The sequence below is a fragment of the Coccinella septempunctata genome, chromosome 5, assembly GCF_907165205.1.
Source record: "Coccinella septempunctata chromosome 5, icCocSept1.1, whole genome shotgun sequence".
Taxonomy (NCBI): Eukaryota; Metazoa; Arthropoda; class Insecta; order Coleoptera; family Coccinellidae; genus Coccinella; species Coccinella septempunctata.
The window spans coordinates 29,309,335-29,321,717 of record NC_058193.1 but is presented as its reverse complement, the minus strand read 5'-3'; the positions used below and the strand labels follow the sequence as shown (position 1 = coordinate 29,321,717).

Genomic DNA, 12,383 nt, shown 5'->3' with positions numbered 1-12,383 from the left:
AACTAGCATTAATTCACTCAAACATAAAATTCTCAAATGCCACCACTTTTTTGGGTCTCCCAACAGAAGGAAAATCTTTGTCATCCTCTTCATTCACAATCTTTCTGATTGTGTAAATATTCAGCTGAAATATATGTCGTTTAGATTCAGATGAAACGTTATATAAATTTTTTTACATTGAATATGTCGCTACCGTCTGACGTATTGTGGATTTTAGAATATCAGGGTATAACTATTTGAATGAGCGGTCCTGAATTCTAAATAGCACTTCCTGAAACCCTGTCTTCTCTGTTTTTCAATCACTTTCGGCATTTTCGTAATAAAAATTGATATAAGTTGTGGCAACGGCTTTATGACATTGACGACATTGCATGAGTGCCACCCTTATTCCGTTCTGTTTACAAAAACTTGAGAAAATTATTTCATGGCCAACCGACTGCTAAAATAAATGTGGAGTATAGATATCATCTTATTTAAACATTGAATTTTTTCTCTTCACAAACCTTTTAGGGCTTTCACTCCCAATTTCTGAAACAAAATCAATTAAAAATGAAATCAACGATTTGCTCCTGCGTAAATTCTTGCACTAATTTGTCAGGAGCAAATTAACTAGAAAAAATTGTTGCCTGACAATGAACTCAAAATAAATAACGTTGAAATTATAATTCTTCGTAACGTTTCGGAGTCTATATCAGACTCCTTCATCAGACGAAAAAAATCTACTTTTGAAAATCTTCTGGAATTGTGAAGAGATGCAAAATCCTCCCAAAATAAATTTCAATCGATATTGAATTTTTTGGTTCTAATAGATGATGGTAAATATATCACAGACCTTTTAAAAAGCTTGAGAATATGTTTCGTTGACGTGTTTCAGACATGTAAAATTTAAAACACCAGTTTCACACCCAATCTGGTTTTTACAGAATTTCAAATATAAAATTATGATATCACCTCTCAAATCACCCCTGGATACGCTACTGTCTCCAATGCACAAATTTCCATGACTGAGAACAATTAGTGCTTCATACCATAAAGCTTTCAAAAGCTAAAATTTTTTTTTAATAGAATTTCGTATTTGCAAGGAAATTTTATGCTGCAATCACATCAGTTGTTGAAGTTTTTTCCATAACGAAATTAGGATCAAATCATTTTTCCTCCCAATTTCTTACTTTTCCATGATGGCTGTTCCTGAAAAGTTCAGTAAAAATGACCTACTCCTTCCTGAAGGAGTCAATTCAACTGAACTTCAATCATATTTGACCTCCATTCATATACTAGGGTGTTCTCGGAATTCCATCAAATACTATAAAATTAAATTTTTCTTCAGTCTGATGATCGTATGAGTGAGTTACGACCAGTGATAGTTGTCTGTCTTGATGAGTATACGAATCATATTACCGATTACACAAAATTACTGTCAATTATTTGCAGGGGCATTTTTCAAGTTGGCGCACTCCTGAAGATTAGAAAACCGTAAACCAGAGGACAGGTTTCGATGTTGCATTCTAATTGTACCCTTTGAAAATTACGTGGCTGTTTCGAAAAATTCTTGCCGGATTTTTACCATGTCCGACCAGGGATAATGAGCAAAACTACTTACTCTTGGGGGCAGGTACCTCCATTAAGTCACCGTTAACTGCGATCAGGTGATGTGGTTGCGACCCAAAAAAAAAATCCCAAAGAACGGCAATCGCCCAGGTCCGTATTCAAAAATACTCCAACTTCAGGATAATGACATTGTGATCTTAACATTCCAAATTCAACTTTAAAAAAAAATCTTCATCTGATTTTCATGAATCCTGGATAAAATTTTCATTGTTTATGAAAATTCGAATTGAAACATCTCTGAACTCTAGGTACTGGCAGAGGAATAAAACGAACACTCATTGAACATGTGGGTACACCATGAAAAATTTTATTTCCGAGTAATCATGTAGGTGAAATATTTCATTGAATCGTTTATCATCGAGAGTAAAAATTCATCATAAGGAAAAATATTCAATTGTATGGTTGACAATGCTCATATTATTTATTGGTCGTTATCATATCGGAAAATCATAGTAATCCATTCTTAATATCTACAGATTATGCAGAGGATAATTATAACAAAGAAAGGTTCAATTTTTTTTACTCCCAGAATAATTTTTTTTGTGTCCATCATAAATGTAATGAAAAAATATACGTTTCGAAGTTCTTCAAACAACCAACATAATTTTGATAATGCGCAACCATTCCTTTTACCATTTTCAAAAAATTACTTTTGTGATCTTCATCATTTCTTGACTTATCTCTCGATAATGTGTGACAGTTAAAAATTAATACCTGATATCATGAAATTAGTTGTGCTTAAAGATCGCAACTCTTTTTTAATGAATTAATTTATTCAATTCTACATATCATTAGACAAATGAAAGCCCACCATCTTATTTATAGGATATAAAAATTCGCGGGGTTGAGAATTGAAGTTTGAAACAGCCAAAAAAGTACATGTCACAAACTAGAACAGCTGGGTTAGATTTCAGGTCCAATAGGAGTCCATGACATACAATTTTTTTGTATTATCTGGAGTCTGGAGTGCAGGGCAAACATATATGATGTGAATGTTTTGAAAAATTACCTCAGCAATAATAAATCAATGTATACAATTTTCATTTTCATAATCGTTCAGAAAACCCAGACCACTCACCCAAATTTTTATCTCAAAACGATATAATCTTTCTCTTTAGACTCGTACATTGCCTGATCCTCGGTTAGATTGTTACAATTTTGAATCATTTAACATCCTTTTCAACACAAAGCATAGCAGATTATTGAGCATTTTGATCAAAATGACTGATAATGACTGCAGAAGTTCTTTCCTGTTACAATTTCAAGAGCAATCATGTCTGACCTTCTGACCCAATGAAAACCTTTCTGCAATATTGGATAATTGTCCCATTCACAAAATGTACAAAGTTGTGTCTCCATTTTTCATTCTAAAATAAGAAACTAATATGGTATCATATTTAATCATGAGTTTACTTTCCGCTCGATACACTGAAACAGTTTATTTGAAGCAATGATATTTCATATTTTAGATAAACTTCAACATAAAGATGCTATTGAAAAAATGAGAAATAATTTTTTCAACATTTCTGTAGGAAACATTTTTACGACTATTTTCGTCTTGAAATACAGTAACATTTTATTTGAAATAGTTACCCCCATGATTGGTGCAATATCCATATTGAAAATAATGTTTCAAAATTACTATACACTAATAATTAAAATAAACATGCAATTTTAAGCTTAAGCATGTAAGTACGCTCTATCTATTAGTTTGTTTTTAAAGTCTCAAGGGAAAACGAATATACGTGTCATTTCTAATATAATTGCAGAGGCACAACAAAAGTTCATGAACATTCTTTCGTTGAGGATTAAAATATACAGGGTCTTTATAGAGGATTGTGACATCTCAGTTGGCTTTAAATTGATATTCTGTGCTTGTTTTGAAGTAAATATCACAGAATTTAGAAATGATGAAAAAATCATTTATATAAAGACTGTATTTTTAACGGGAAAATTTTTAAAATACAGAACTTTTCTCTGTGATAGAATTGAGAATGAGACGAAAAAATGATTGAAAACAGCTTTGACCTAAAGGAAAGCAGGATTAGAAATCTATGAATTCTTGCTATCGGCTGTACTGAGATTCAGTTAACATTTATGGGTGTAATATTAATTTGAAATTGTATTAGCTCAGAGCCATCTTGAATGAACAATTTTTTTGAAGCAAGGTAGGCCACTAAATTTAACATGAAACATTCTACTCTCTGAAAAATGAATCAACCTTGGATGGTTCCGAACTGGAAAAAACAGACATCAGGTACAGCATTTAGCATATCGGTAAAAAGCACTTTAGGCAATAATTTTTGTCATATTATAACGAAACATTCTTTCACTTCCCACTCTAATATTATCTGATAATGATAATTATTTTGTGCAATAATTATGAGAGTTAAATGAAGCATCGTTCAATGGAAATTTACCTACTCATAGATATCCTGCTTTTTCTATTGTTTCAAAAAGAAGAATGGATAGCAGTTAGGTACTTGCGTCACAAATGATTTTTAATTAAGAGGAATAAAATGCAGATTGCTCTGCCCTCCGTTTCTCTTCTTCTTTTACTTCATTTTGAATATTGGCTCAGCGGTACATGCCAACCTTAGCCAATTTTGTTGTATACCAATCCCTATTAGAAACACTAAGAGGTCATTTCTGTGAACACTGATTAGAACTTTGAAAAAAAGTTATCGAATTTGAAAAACAATGATCAGACGCCACTGATCTGAAAATAAATATTTGATCTACATCAGAATATCGGTCGTAATTCTATCGTGGTTGTTCCAAATTTTTTTATAAATATCTAGAAATGTCAACGAGATATTGAAGAATTTAAGGAATTCAAAAGATTTCAAAAATATCAAATGAAAAGTAAGAAATGAATACTCAATAACTTTTATGAAAAGTGATTTCACATTTAAAAACAAAGCATTTACTGATGTAATCATCCATACTTATATACTGACTCACAATATGAATATCACGAAAATGATTCAATTCAATTAAATTCTCAGTAACAAAAGCTGTTTTTGTAAAATTTATAACAAAATAAATACAATATTTATAGTTCATAGCCACAGAAAGTCAAAACCATACTAACTTGTGCAATTCAATGCCCTTTTTGTGAAAAAAAATTAAAGATAATTTCATTTCAAAACACTCAGAAAGAAATAAAAGCAAAATTCAATGATTTTTAAACTCTTGAAATGATCGAATTATTGGGTTACCATCAAAAGGATCATTAAGTTGATAAAATAAAGTCACAATTCCATTTATTTCATAAGTTTATGAGAAGTTCAGTTTTGGCCTTTTGATTCAATTTGTAAAACTCGATAATCTTGGAAAATGAAGTTCAAAAAAGGATCTTAAAGTTCGATAAGGCAATTCCTTCATCCTGAAATGTATAATAATCCCTTTCCCACCTGAAACTATATAAACCTATCATGATCCACAGTAGTGAAGCAGAGCATTTTCGAACGGAAGATCTATAGCAGAACAAAATTAATTTGTATATGTTCTGATAACCAGACTAGCGCCATTAAGCTCGAAGGTCCAAATTCGCGATAACTCATTATTGGATAATATCTCCATTACCTAAAATCATTACAACATCCACATCGGAAGAAGTTGTCCTGTTGCATGGTCATTTCCAGCAGCTCGGTGCAGTATTTCAGCAGTACAAGTTCAGTTTGCTATTATCCTCACACCCGATTGGTTCAAAATCGTTTTGACACCATTGTGTATGATTTGTTGGGTGCAAATTTTGAGTGTATGTGATTTGTTAAATTATTCACCGGATTTTATCAGTGATGTACTTGACATTCTCAAGAGATAATAGCTAATCATTATGAACCGAACTGATCGATACAAATTGTTTTAGTTCGTGTTTTTCCAGCGCCGATCGAAACTGTTTTTGAAAATGGGAGCTTCATCTGGTATGAAGATCTACATCATCTCAGCTATCGGTAAGAACTCAAAAAACTGCATCATCCCTACAATTTTCGAAATATACAACATACAACAGAACAGAAGAACTGACAAGTTCGTGTCAGTTTTCAATTGAATATTCATTCAATTTTTCATCAAGTATACATTTTACATATATTATCATTACTCAAAATTCAATAGTTTTTAATTTGGAAAATTATTCATTAGTAAAGTCAAAATTGATGATTCCACGATCTGGGAAAATTGGGCATTTTCTCAGTGAACAAAAATCATTTTTTTCTTCATTCGATATAAAGAATTAACTGAAATAATTGGAGAGATTAAGACTTTGTTAGGCTCGTTATTTTAGTTTTAGTTCAAATTTTATGCTCTCAGTATATAATCCTTTTAGGAAAAATAAGATTCATAAATACCGAATATGACTTTCTTCTGCACATGACCATTATCACTTCAAAATTCAAATAAGGTTTCGAATTATTTGTGAAATTTTAACGAGTTTGGAAACTTCTCCACAATTCTCCAATTTCTTCTCGAAAATCCAAATTGCGAATACCTAGGCAAATAATTCTGTTTCAAAAAAGTAATGATGGAAAATCAGATGTTGAAATATGAAAATTTTATTGATGCGTCTTCACAACTAATCAGTTATCAGTTCCATCGTTATATGTGCATTGAATATAACTGACGTCAATGATTCAAAAGCAAATTTTGATTTGATATCGAACAATTCGATAAGTTTACAGATTCTCCTCTATATTTTAATAAGAGCGTATTTTTCGAAATAGAAATTCCAAATTCGATTCATTATGTACAATATTCTGATCAGATATATAGAAAGTCTCATCATCGTAGTGCGTTTGGCATTTCTAGTTTTGATTCAAAAATTTCTCGTTGAAGAGAATGAATACTTGTATTTTAAATTCCATAAAATGTCAGTTAATTTTTCCATCTGTTTTTCGGTCGCCATTTCTCTCTAAATGCAATTTGTTTATCCGGAATTATTTCCGAAAAATTTCATGCTATCAAATATCTCAAATATTCTATAGTAAAAGCGACATCTCTATTAGAACTGAAAACGAAACCTTGACACAGGCCAAAATACTTGGCAACAACTTGTTAGTAGTACTATTTCCGTCATCAACATTCAACAATAACATGTTCTAATTTTATTTATTCAATGTTTACTGAATCATGCTTCGAAGAGTAAATAAAGAATGGATAGGTGCCACCTAAAACTAAATCGAAATCAAGGTAATCCTTGAATCGAAACCTATCAAAATATTCAGTATGGTGAAAGAAATAAAAAAAAAAATACCGCAGGGAAAAAATCTGAGATCTGTTGTCACCTTAAATTTGTTTCAGTTCATCATTTCAAATAATAGGGCATTGAAAACGTGCTAAATTTACTATAATAAATTATTATTACACCCCCTCTCCCTCAATTTCATGTTTATTAGTTTGTTTGCATTGAATCAGTTCAATGGTTTTCTTAACCTGATATTCTCAAAAGCAAATGATAACAATGATTATTATCTTTGAGTGGTTTGCTGAATTTCGATCTGTATCAATTTTGTAGCATTTTCATTATTATGTATGTCACAAAACAAAAAATACGGTCATGGACAAATCATTCTTCGAATGTTTATGATAAGTTGAATACGGAAATGTTTCAACTACGATAGGACACATAGTTGGTTAATACCCATATTCTCATAATGTGTAATCATAATTCTATTGAGGAAATACACAGATTATATGGATTATCTACTTATGTTGATTAAGTACATCTACAAGGTGATTCTTTTTCTCATATTTTTCTCATTCTCCGTAGAGCTATAAACTTTGTAGATTTGGTATAATGAATACAATTTTTGTCAGAAGCATTTAATGTAGAAGAAAACAAAAAACAGGCATGTTTTGTGTCAGCTGCTTTACTCATAAGATGTTTTTATATTCGAACAAGAGTCGGCCATGAGGTAAATAAAAGATACCAATTTTCTACCGTAGAAATAAATCTTCCAACTTCATGCTATTAAACTTCACCTAGGTATGAGATTCATTAAACATAAAACGTTGACTATTGGATAATTGTAAAAGCTGATGTTGTTACAGCTCTAGGTAACAACAGGCATCTTTTAGACATTTTCTCTTGATTCGCGAAATTGTGTAACAGGATTTTAATAAGAGGAAATTACCAGAATTGATCTTCTCAGTAATCGTGTTTTTCATTTTATAGGGTTTTCCACTCACATCATTGAATTAACGCGCTGTTTTGAACAATTTGTTCTTGTTGGTGTTCAAGATAATATCTTGGTTGATTATTTTGTTATATATGGAGGTCCTTGAATCTTTGAAATGAGAACAATTTATATATTCTATAGAACTATTCTCTTTTTTCCATTCCTCATTTCCACTTCAACTAACTAACGAAAGAGAAAAAATTGCGTAGCTCTAATGGAGAGATCTTAAGCTTTTTGAAATCTAGTTTCCCGAAATGCTTCAGTTTAAGGAATTCAGGGAGTGACCATTTAGTTTGTGTCTACTGATTAATTGGTAAAATTACTACATTGAAATCATCAATAATTATTTTTGAATTGTGTTATGCAACGTTATATTTTTCATTTAAATTGTTGGTTTTTCTTGGTTACAATCTCTAAGAAGAAGAATAAAGTTAAAAATTTACTGCTTTCAGAAGAACAGAAAAGTGAAGTTTATTGGATGTAATCAAAGAATATACCTACTTGTGGGTGCTCCAAAATAGAGCTATGATGTGATCAGAATCTAAACAACAAAAACGGAGATTATTTTGCAATTCCAGTCTTGATTTTTCTTTGCTCGATTCCAAAATTTCATCATTACATTGAAAAACACACACACACTGTTGTTCTGGTATATAACCAGTCAATTAAGAATGCAATTTGAAAACACTCATGAATACACCAGCGTTTCAGTTATCATCCTAGAAATATTTGCAACATTGATGTGACTCCAGTCGAGCAGAATTTGATTTTTACTAATGTCCACATGGAGATTTGTGTGCAGGGGCGTTGTCCTGCAAAAACAAAACACCTTTTGGATAAATTTTTCCCGTGTCCCATGTCGAATAGTAATCTCCGGTTTTGTTCTACCCTTATCCAAAAAATCAATCATGATTCCTCCATGGCAATCCCAAAAAATTGAAGCAAGAACTTTTCCAGCAGATTTTTGGACACGAAACTTCTTAGGTCTTGGAGAACCAGAGTGTCGCCATTCCATCGATTGTTGCTTTTTTTCTGGATCGTAGATATGTAACTAAGTCTCATCCATAGTAAAAATTCGGTTAGAGAAGTCTACATCGTTTTCAAATCGAGCACAGATCGAACGCGATGCTTCTACCCTTGCACGCTTTTGGTCAACATTCGAACATTTGGGGATCCATTTTGCAGCAATTTTTCTCATGTCCAAATTGACGTGAACTATATGATGAACGCGTTCGTATGAAATATTCAGTGCTTCAGATATCCGTTTTAGCCCAATTCGACGCTCTGATAAAATTATGTCAAGAACTGCATATTTTCGGGGACTGACACAGAAACTGGCCTTCCCGATCGGTCATCATCTTCAATGGAAAATTTACCTCTTTTGAAGCTTGCAGTCAAATTTTTCACGGTCGCATAAGTACGAAGGATATTGATCACCAAGGGTATTAAGCATATCTTCGTAAATCTGCTTACTTCTTAACCCTTTTAAATACAGATACTCGATGATGACTCGATAGTCCAATTTTTCGATTTTCACAATTTCGGTGGACATTTTCTTTTGATTCATTGCGTAACTCTGGTTTACTTTTTTGACCTCAAACTTCACACTGACACTTCTAATGAGTTATTGTTCGTTTCTATGGTAACGCAATATTTTTTATGCATGGAACTGGTCTAGGCTAACTAGATATCAATACATCCTCGTAGATTATAATCAAGTATCGGCCACATCAACTAAATATCTTTAGTAAACACCCCCACATCGATGACCACTATAGTTATGAAATTGCAAAAGCGCAGTACTTTTCTCATTTTTATTTTCCCCGCCAGATACGTGTTAAATTTCTTATTTTTTTCAGCTCAGATCGTCTCCTTCGTTTGCGGTACCTGCCTAACATGGTTTTCACCTATTCAAGTGAAACTAAGCGCAGGTGACACACCCCTAGACCAGCAATATGATAACAGCAGCCCAGAATCAGTATGGATGTCTTGCCTGCTGACAGTCGGTGCTATTTTTGGCGCCCCCTTATTCGGCTTGATGGCCGGTCAGTTCGGGCGGAAGCCAATCTTGGTGTTCCTCGGAGTCCCTTTCCTCGTCAGCTACCTTTTACTGGCCTTCAGCGGAAACCTTTACTGCTTTCTCTTCGCTAGGGCGTTCGCTGGACTGGCACTTGGGGGAGTATTCACTGTTATACCGATGTACAGTGGCGAGATCGCTGAGGACTCCAACAGGGGAATGCTAGGGGCAGCTATGAACGTTTTCATCTGCCTCGGACTGCTAACATCAGTGACACTAGGTCCTTACGTCGAATTCATGTGGTTCAACTTGATCCTGGCCATATTCCCTGCTATCTTTATAGTTCTGTTCTTCATTTTCTGCCCGGAGAGTCCGTATTTCCTCATCAAGAAAGACTACAGTAAAGCTGAAGAATCGCTAAGGTCCATAAGAGGCACCTACGATGTTAGCAAAGAACTGAGCGAAATAAAAGTAACTGTTGAGAAATCTGAAGGTGGATCTTTCATGGATATTTTCACTGATAGGGGAAACCGCAAAGCTTTCCTCATCGGAGCAGGACTCATATTCTTCCAGCAATTCTCAGGGATCAACATAGTGCTCTTCAACGGTACAACCATCTTCGAAGCAGCTGGTGGCAGTATGCCGAAGGAATACGGACCTATCATCATAGCTTTGGTGCAATTCTTAACCAGTTTTATCACACCAATAGCTTCCGATAGGTCGGGAAGAAAGATTCTGCTAATCATATCGCATGTTTGCATGTTGGTGGTGCAGATATTCATCGGTTTGTACTTCTTCATGCAGAAAAACGACAAGAGTTCTGTCGAAAATTACAGCTGGCTTCCTGTCACTACTCTGGTTATCTACATCACAGCTTACAACACAGCGTCTGGACCTATCCCATGGGCTGTGTTGGGAGAACTGTTTCCTTCTAACATAAAAGACTTGGCAGCATCAGGGGCATCAGCGGTATGCTGGATTTGCGGTTTCATAATCACATATACGTATCCCACCCTCAGTGAATCCATAGGGATGGGAATCATCTTCTGGTTTTTCTCAGGATGTGGTGTATTCGCTACGTTGTTTGTCGTATTTTTCGTGATCGAAACAAAGGGCAAGAGCTTACAACAAATTCAAGATGAACTCAATTCATGATTGGAGTTAGAGGGACGCAAGTTAGTGCAATTCGGACTATAGGATGAGGAATAGTTCAGCTTGGAAAGTTATATAGGAATAAAGAACGACGAACTTATATTTATCCAACTTGGATCATTGAATTTTTCCTTTAAGAGTGCTGTGGTATTTAGAAAATTGAGGAAAAATGTAAATATAAACGACTTTTTTTAAGTCATTAATCTTTAATCATTCCATATTTATTTATATTTCGTATGTTAAAATAAAAATGATGGATTTGTAGTTTTTCTTCATAATATCGATCCCCCTGATAAACATTATACCTCCCAAAATGATCCACCCTCCCATTTCTTTATTTTTCCTCCAAATATTTGAAAAAACCACCCATCGAATTGAATTGAACCTCAGAAGGTTACTATAGTATGATTATTCGAATATACAAATCGATAATATGGGTTTGCACTTGAGGAAAGTAGCTTCATTGACTAAAGTAGATAGATATAGATAAAGGATTTTTATCATTTCGGAAGCTGCCAGTTATCTTTTTATGGTAGTAAAAAAATGATCGAAAGAAATCACTTCATGGACACTTTTTCATACATTTGTTCACGAATCTATTAGGGTACACAATTTCGATTCATCATTTCCCAGAAAAACTATTCTGGAATTTAAAGAGTCAATGTCATTCATGTCTTTCGTTTGATCAATACCTACATCGAAAAAATTATGGATATAAAAGGTACCCCCTCAATTCGAATCAGAAAAAAATTAAAAAAGGTAAACTGAGTTTTGTAGGGGAGCATTTCATACGGTTGGTTCCAATCAACTTGTATCAACCTGTTAGCGTAATGAGAGCAACCCTAAAATTTTAATTTTGAAGGTGAGTTGAGTGTCACCTTGTGTTTAAGGTAATTCGATTGCCATCTCTAAAATGCCATACACCTGACCTTCTTTGTTAGTAGCAATGATTCACAGATCATTTCTAAGAGACAGATTGGTAGAAGAGGCCAATTGATCTGCCACCACGCTCCCCAGACTTGACACCTTTAGATTTTTTCCTCCGGAGACATTCAAAGTCGGTTGTGTATAAGACACAGTGCTGAAATGTAGAAGAACTAAAAGTAAGAATACGCATATCATGCCGAAAAATTCTAGTTGAAAAACGTAAGGGCCGAATTTCCAAGTAGGTTAAATTTTTTCTACAAAATAATGGACAACATATCGAAAATTTCCATTATTTTCACGTTTCATTACAAGTCATGATATCCTAAGTATTCTACTTTATTCTACTCTTCTTTCATTTTTCGATACTAACAAAAAAGGTTAAGTATACGGCATTTTTGAAAACTCAATCGAATTACCTTCAACACAAGGTGCCACTTCACCCCTCTTTCGTTTTAACATTTGAGAGTGATACAAATTGTATCAACCTGTATTCCACC

At 33.6% G+C, this 12,383-nt stretch overlaps 1 protein-coding gene across 1 annotated transcript; it reads left to right on the top strand.

Annotated features, from left to right (window-relative positions):
• The first annotated feature begins 5,201 nt into the window (after positions 1-5,201).
• Positions 5,202-11,223, top strand: LOC123313559 (facilitated trehalose transporter Tret1-like). Its single transcript, XM_044898494.1, has 2 exons — positions 5,202-5,567; positions 9,650-11,223. Exons 1-2 carry the CDS (start codon positions 5,522-5,524, stop codon positions 10,960-10,962), a joined length of 1,359 nt encoding a protein of 452 aa, XP_044754429.1. The 5' UTR covers positions 5,202-5,521; the 3' UTR covers positions 10,963-11,223.
• Positions 11,224-12,383: the final 1,160 nt, after the last annotated feature.

Excerpts from the sequence above, each read along its gene's own strand:
- LOC123313559 (XM_044898494.1), top strand. The coding sequence starts at position 5,522 with ATGGGAGCTTCATCTGGTATGAAGATCTACATCATCTCAGCTATCG. Across the intron at positions 5,568-9,649 it reads CTACATCATCTCAGCTATCG|CTCAGATCGTCTCCTTCGTT; the intron begins GTAAGAACTCAA and ends TATTTTTTTCAG.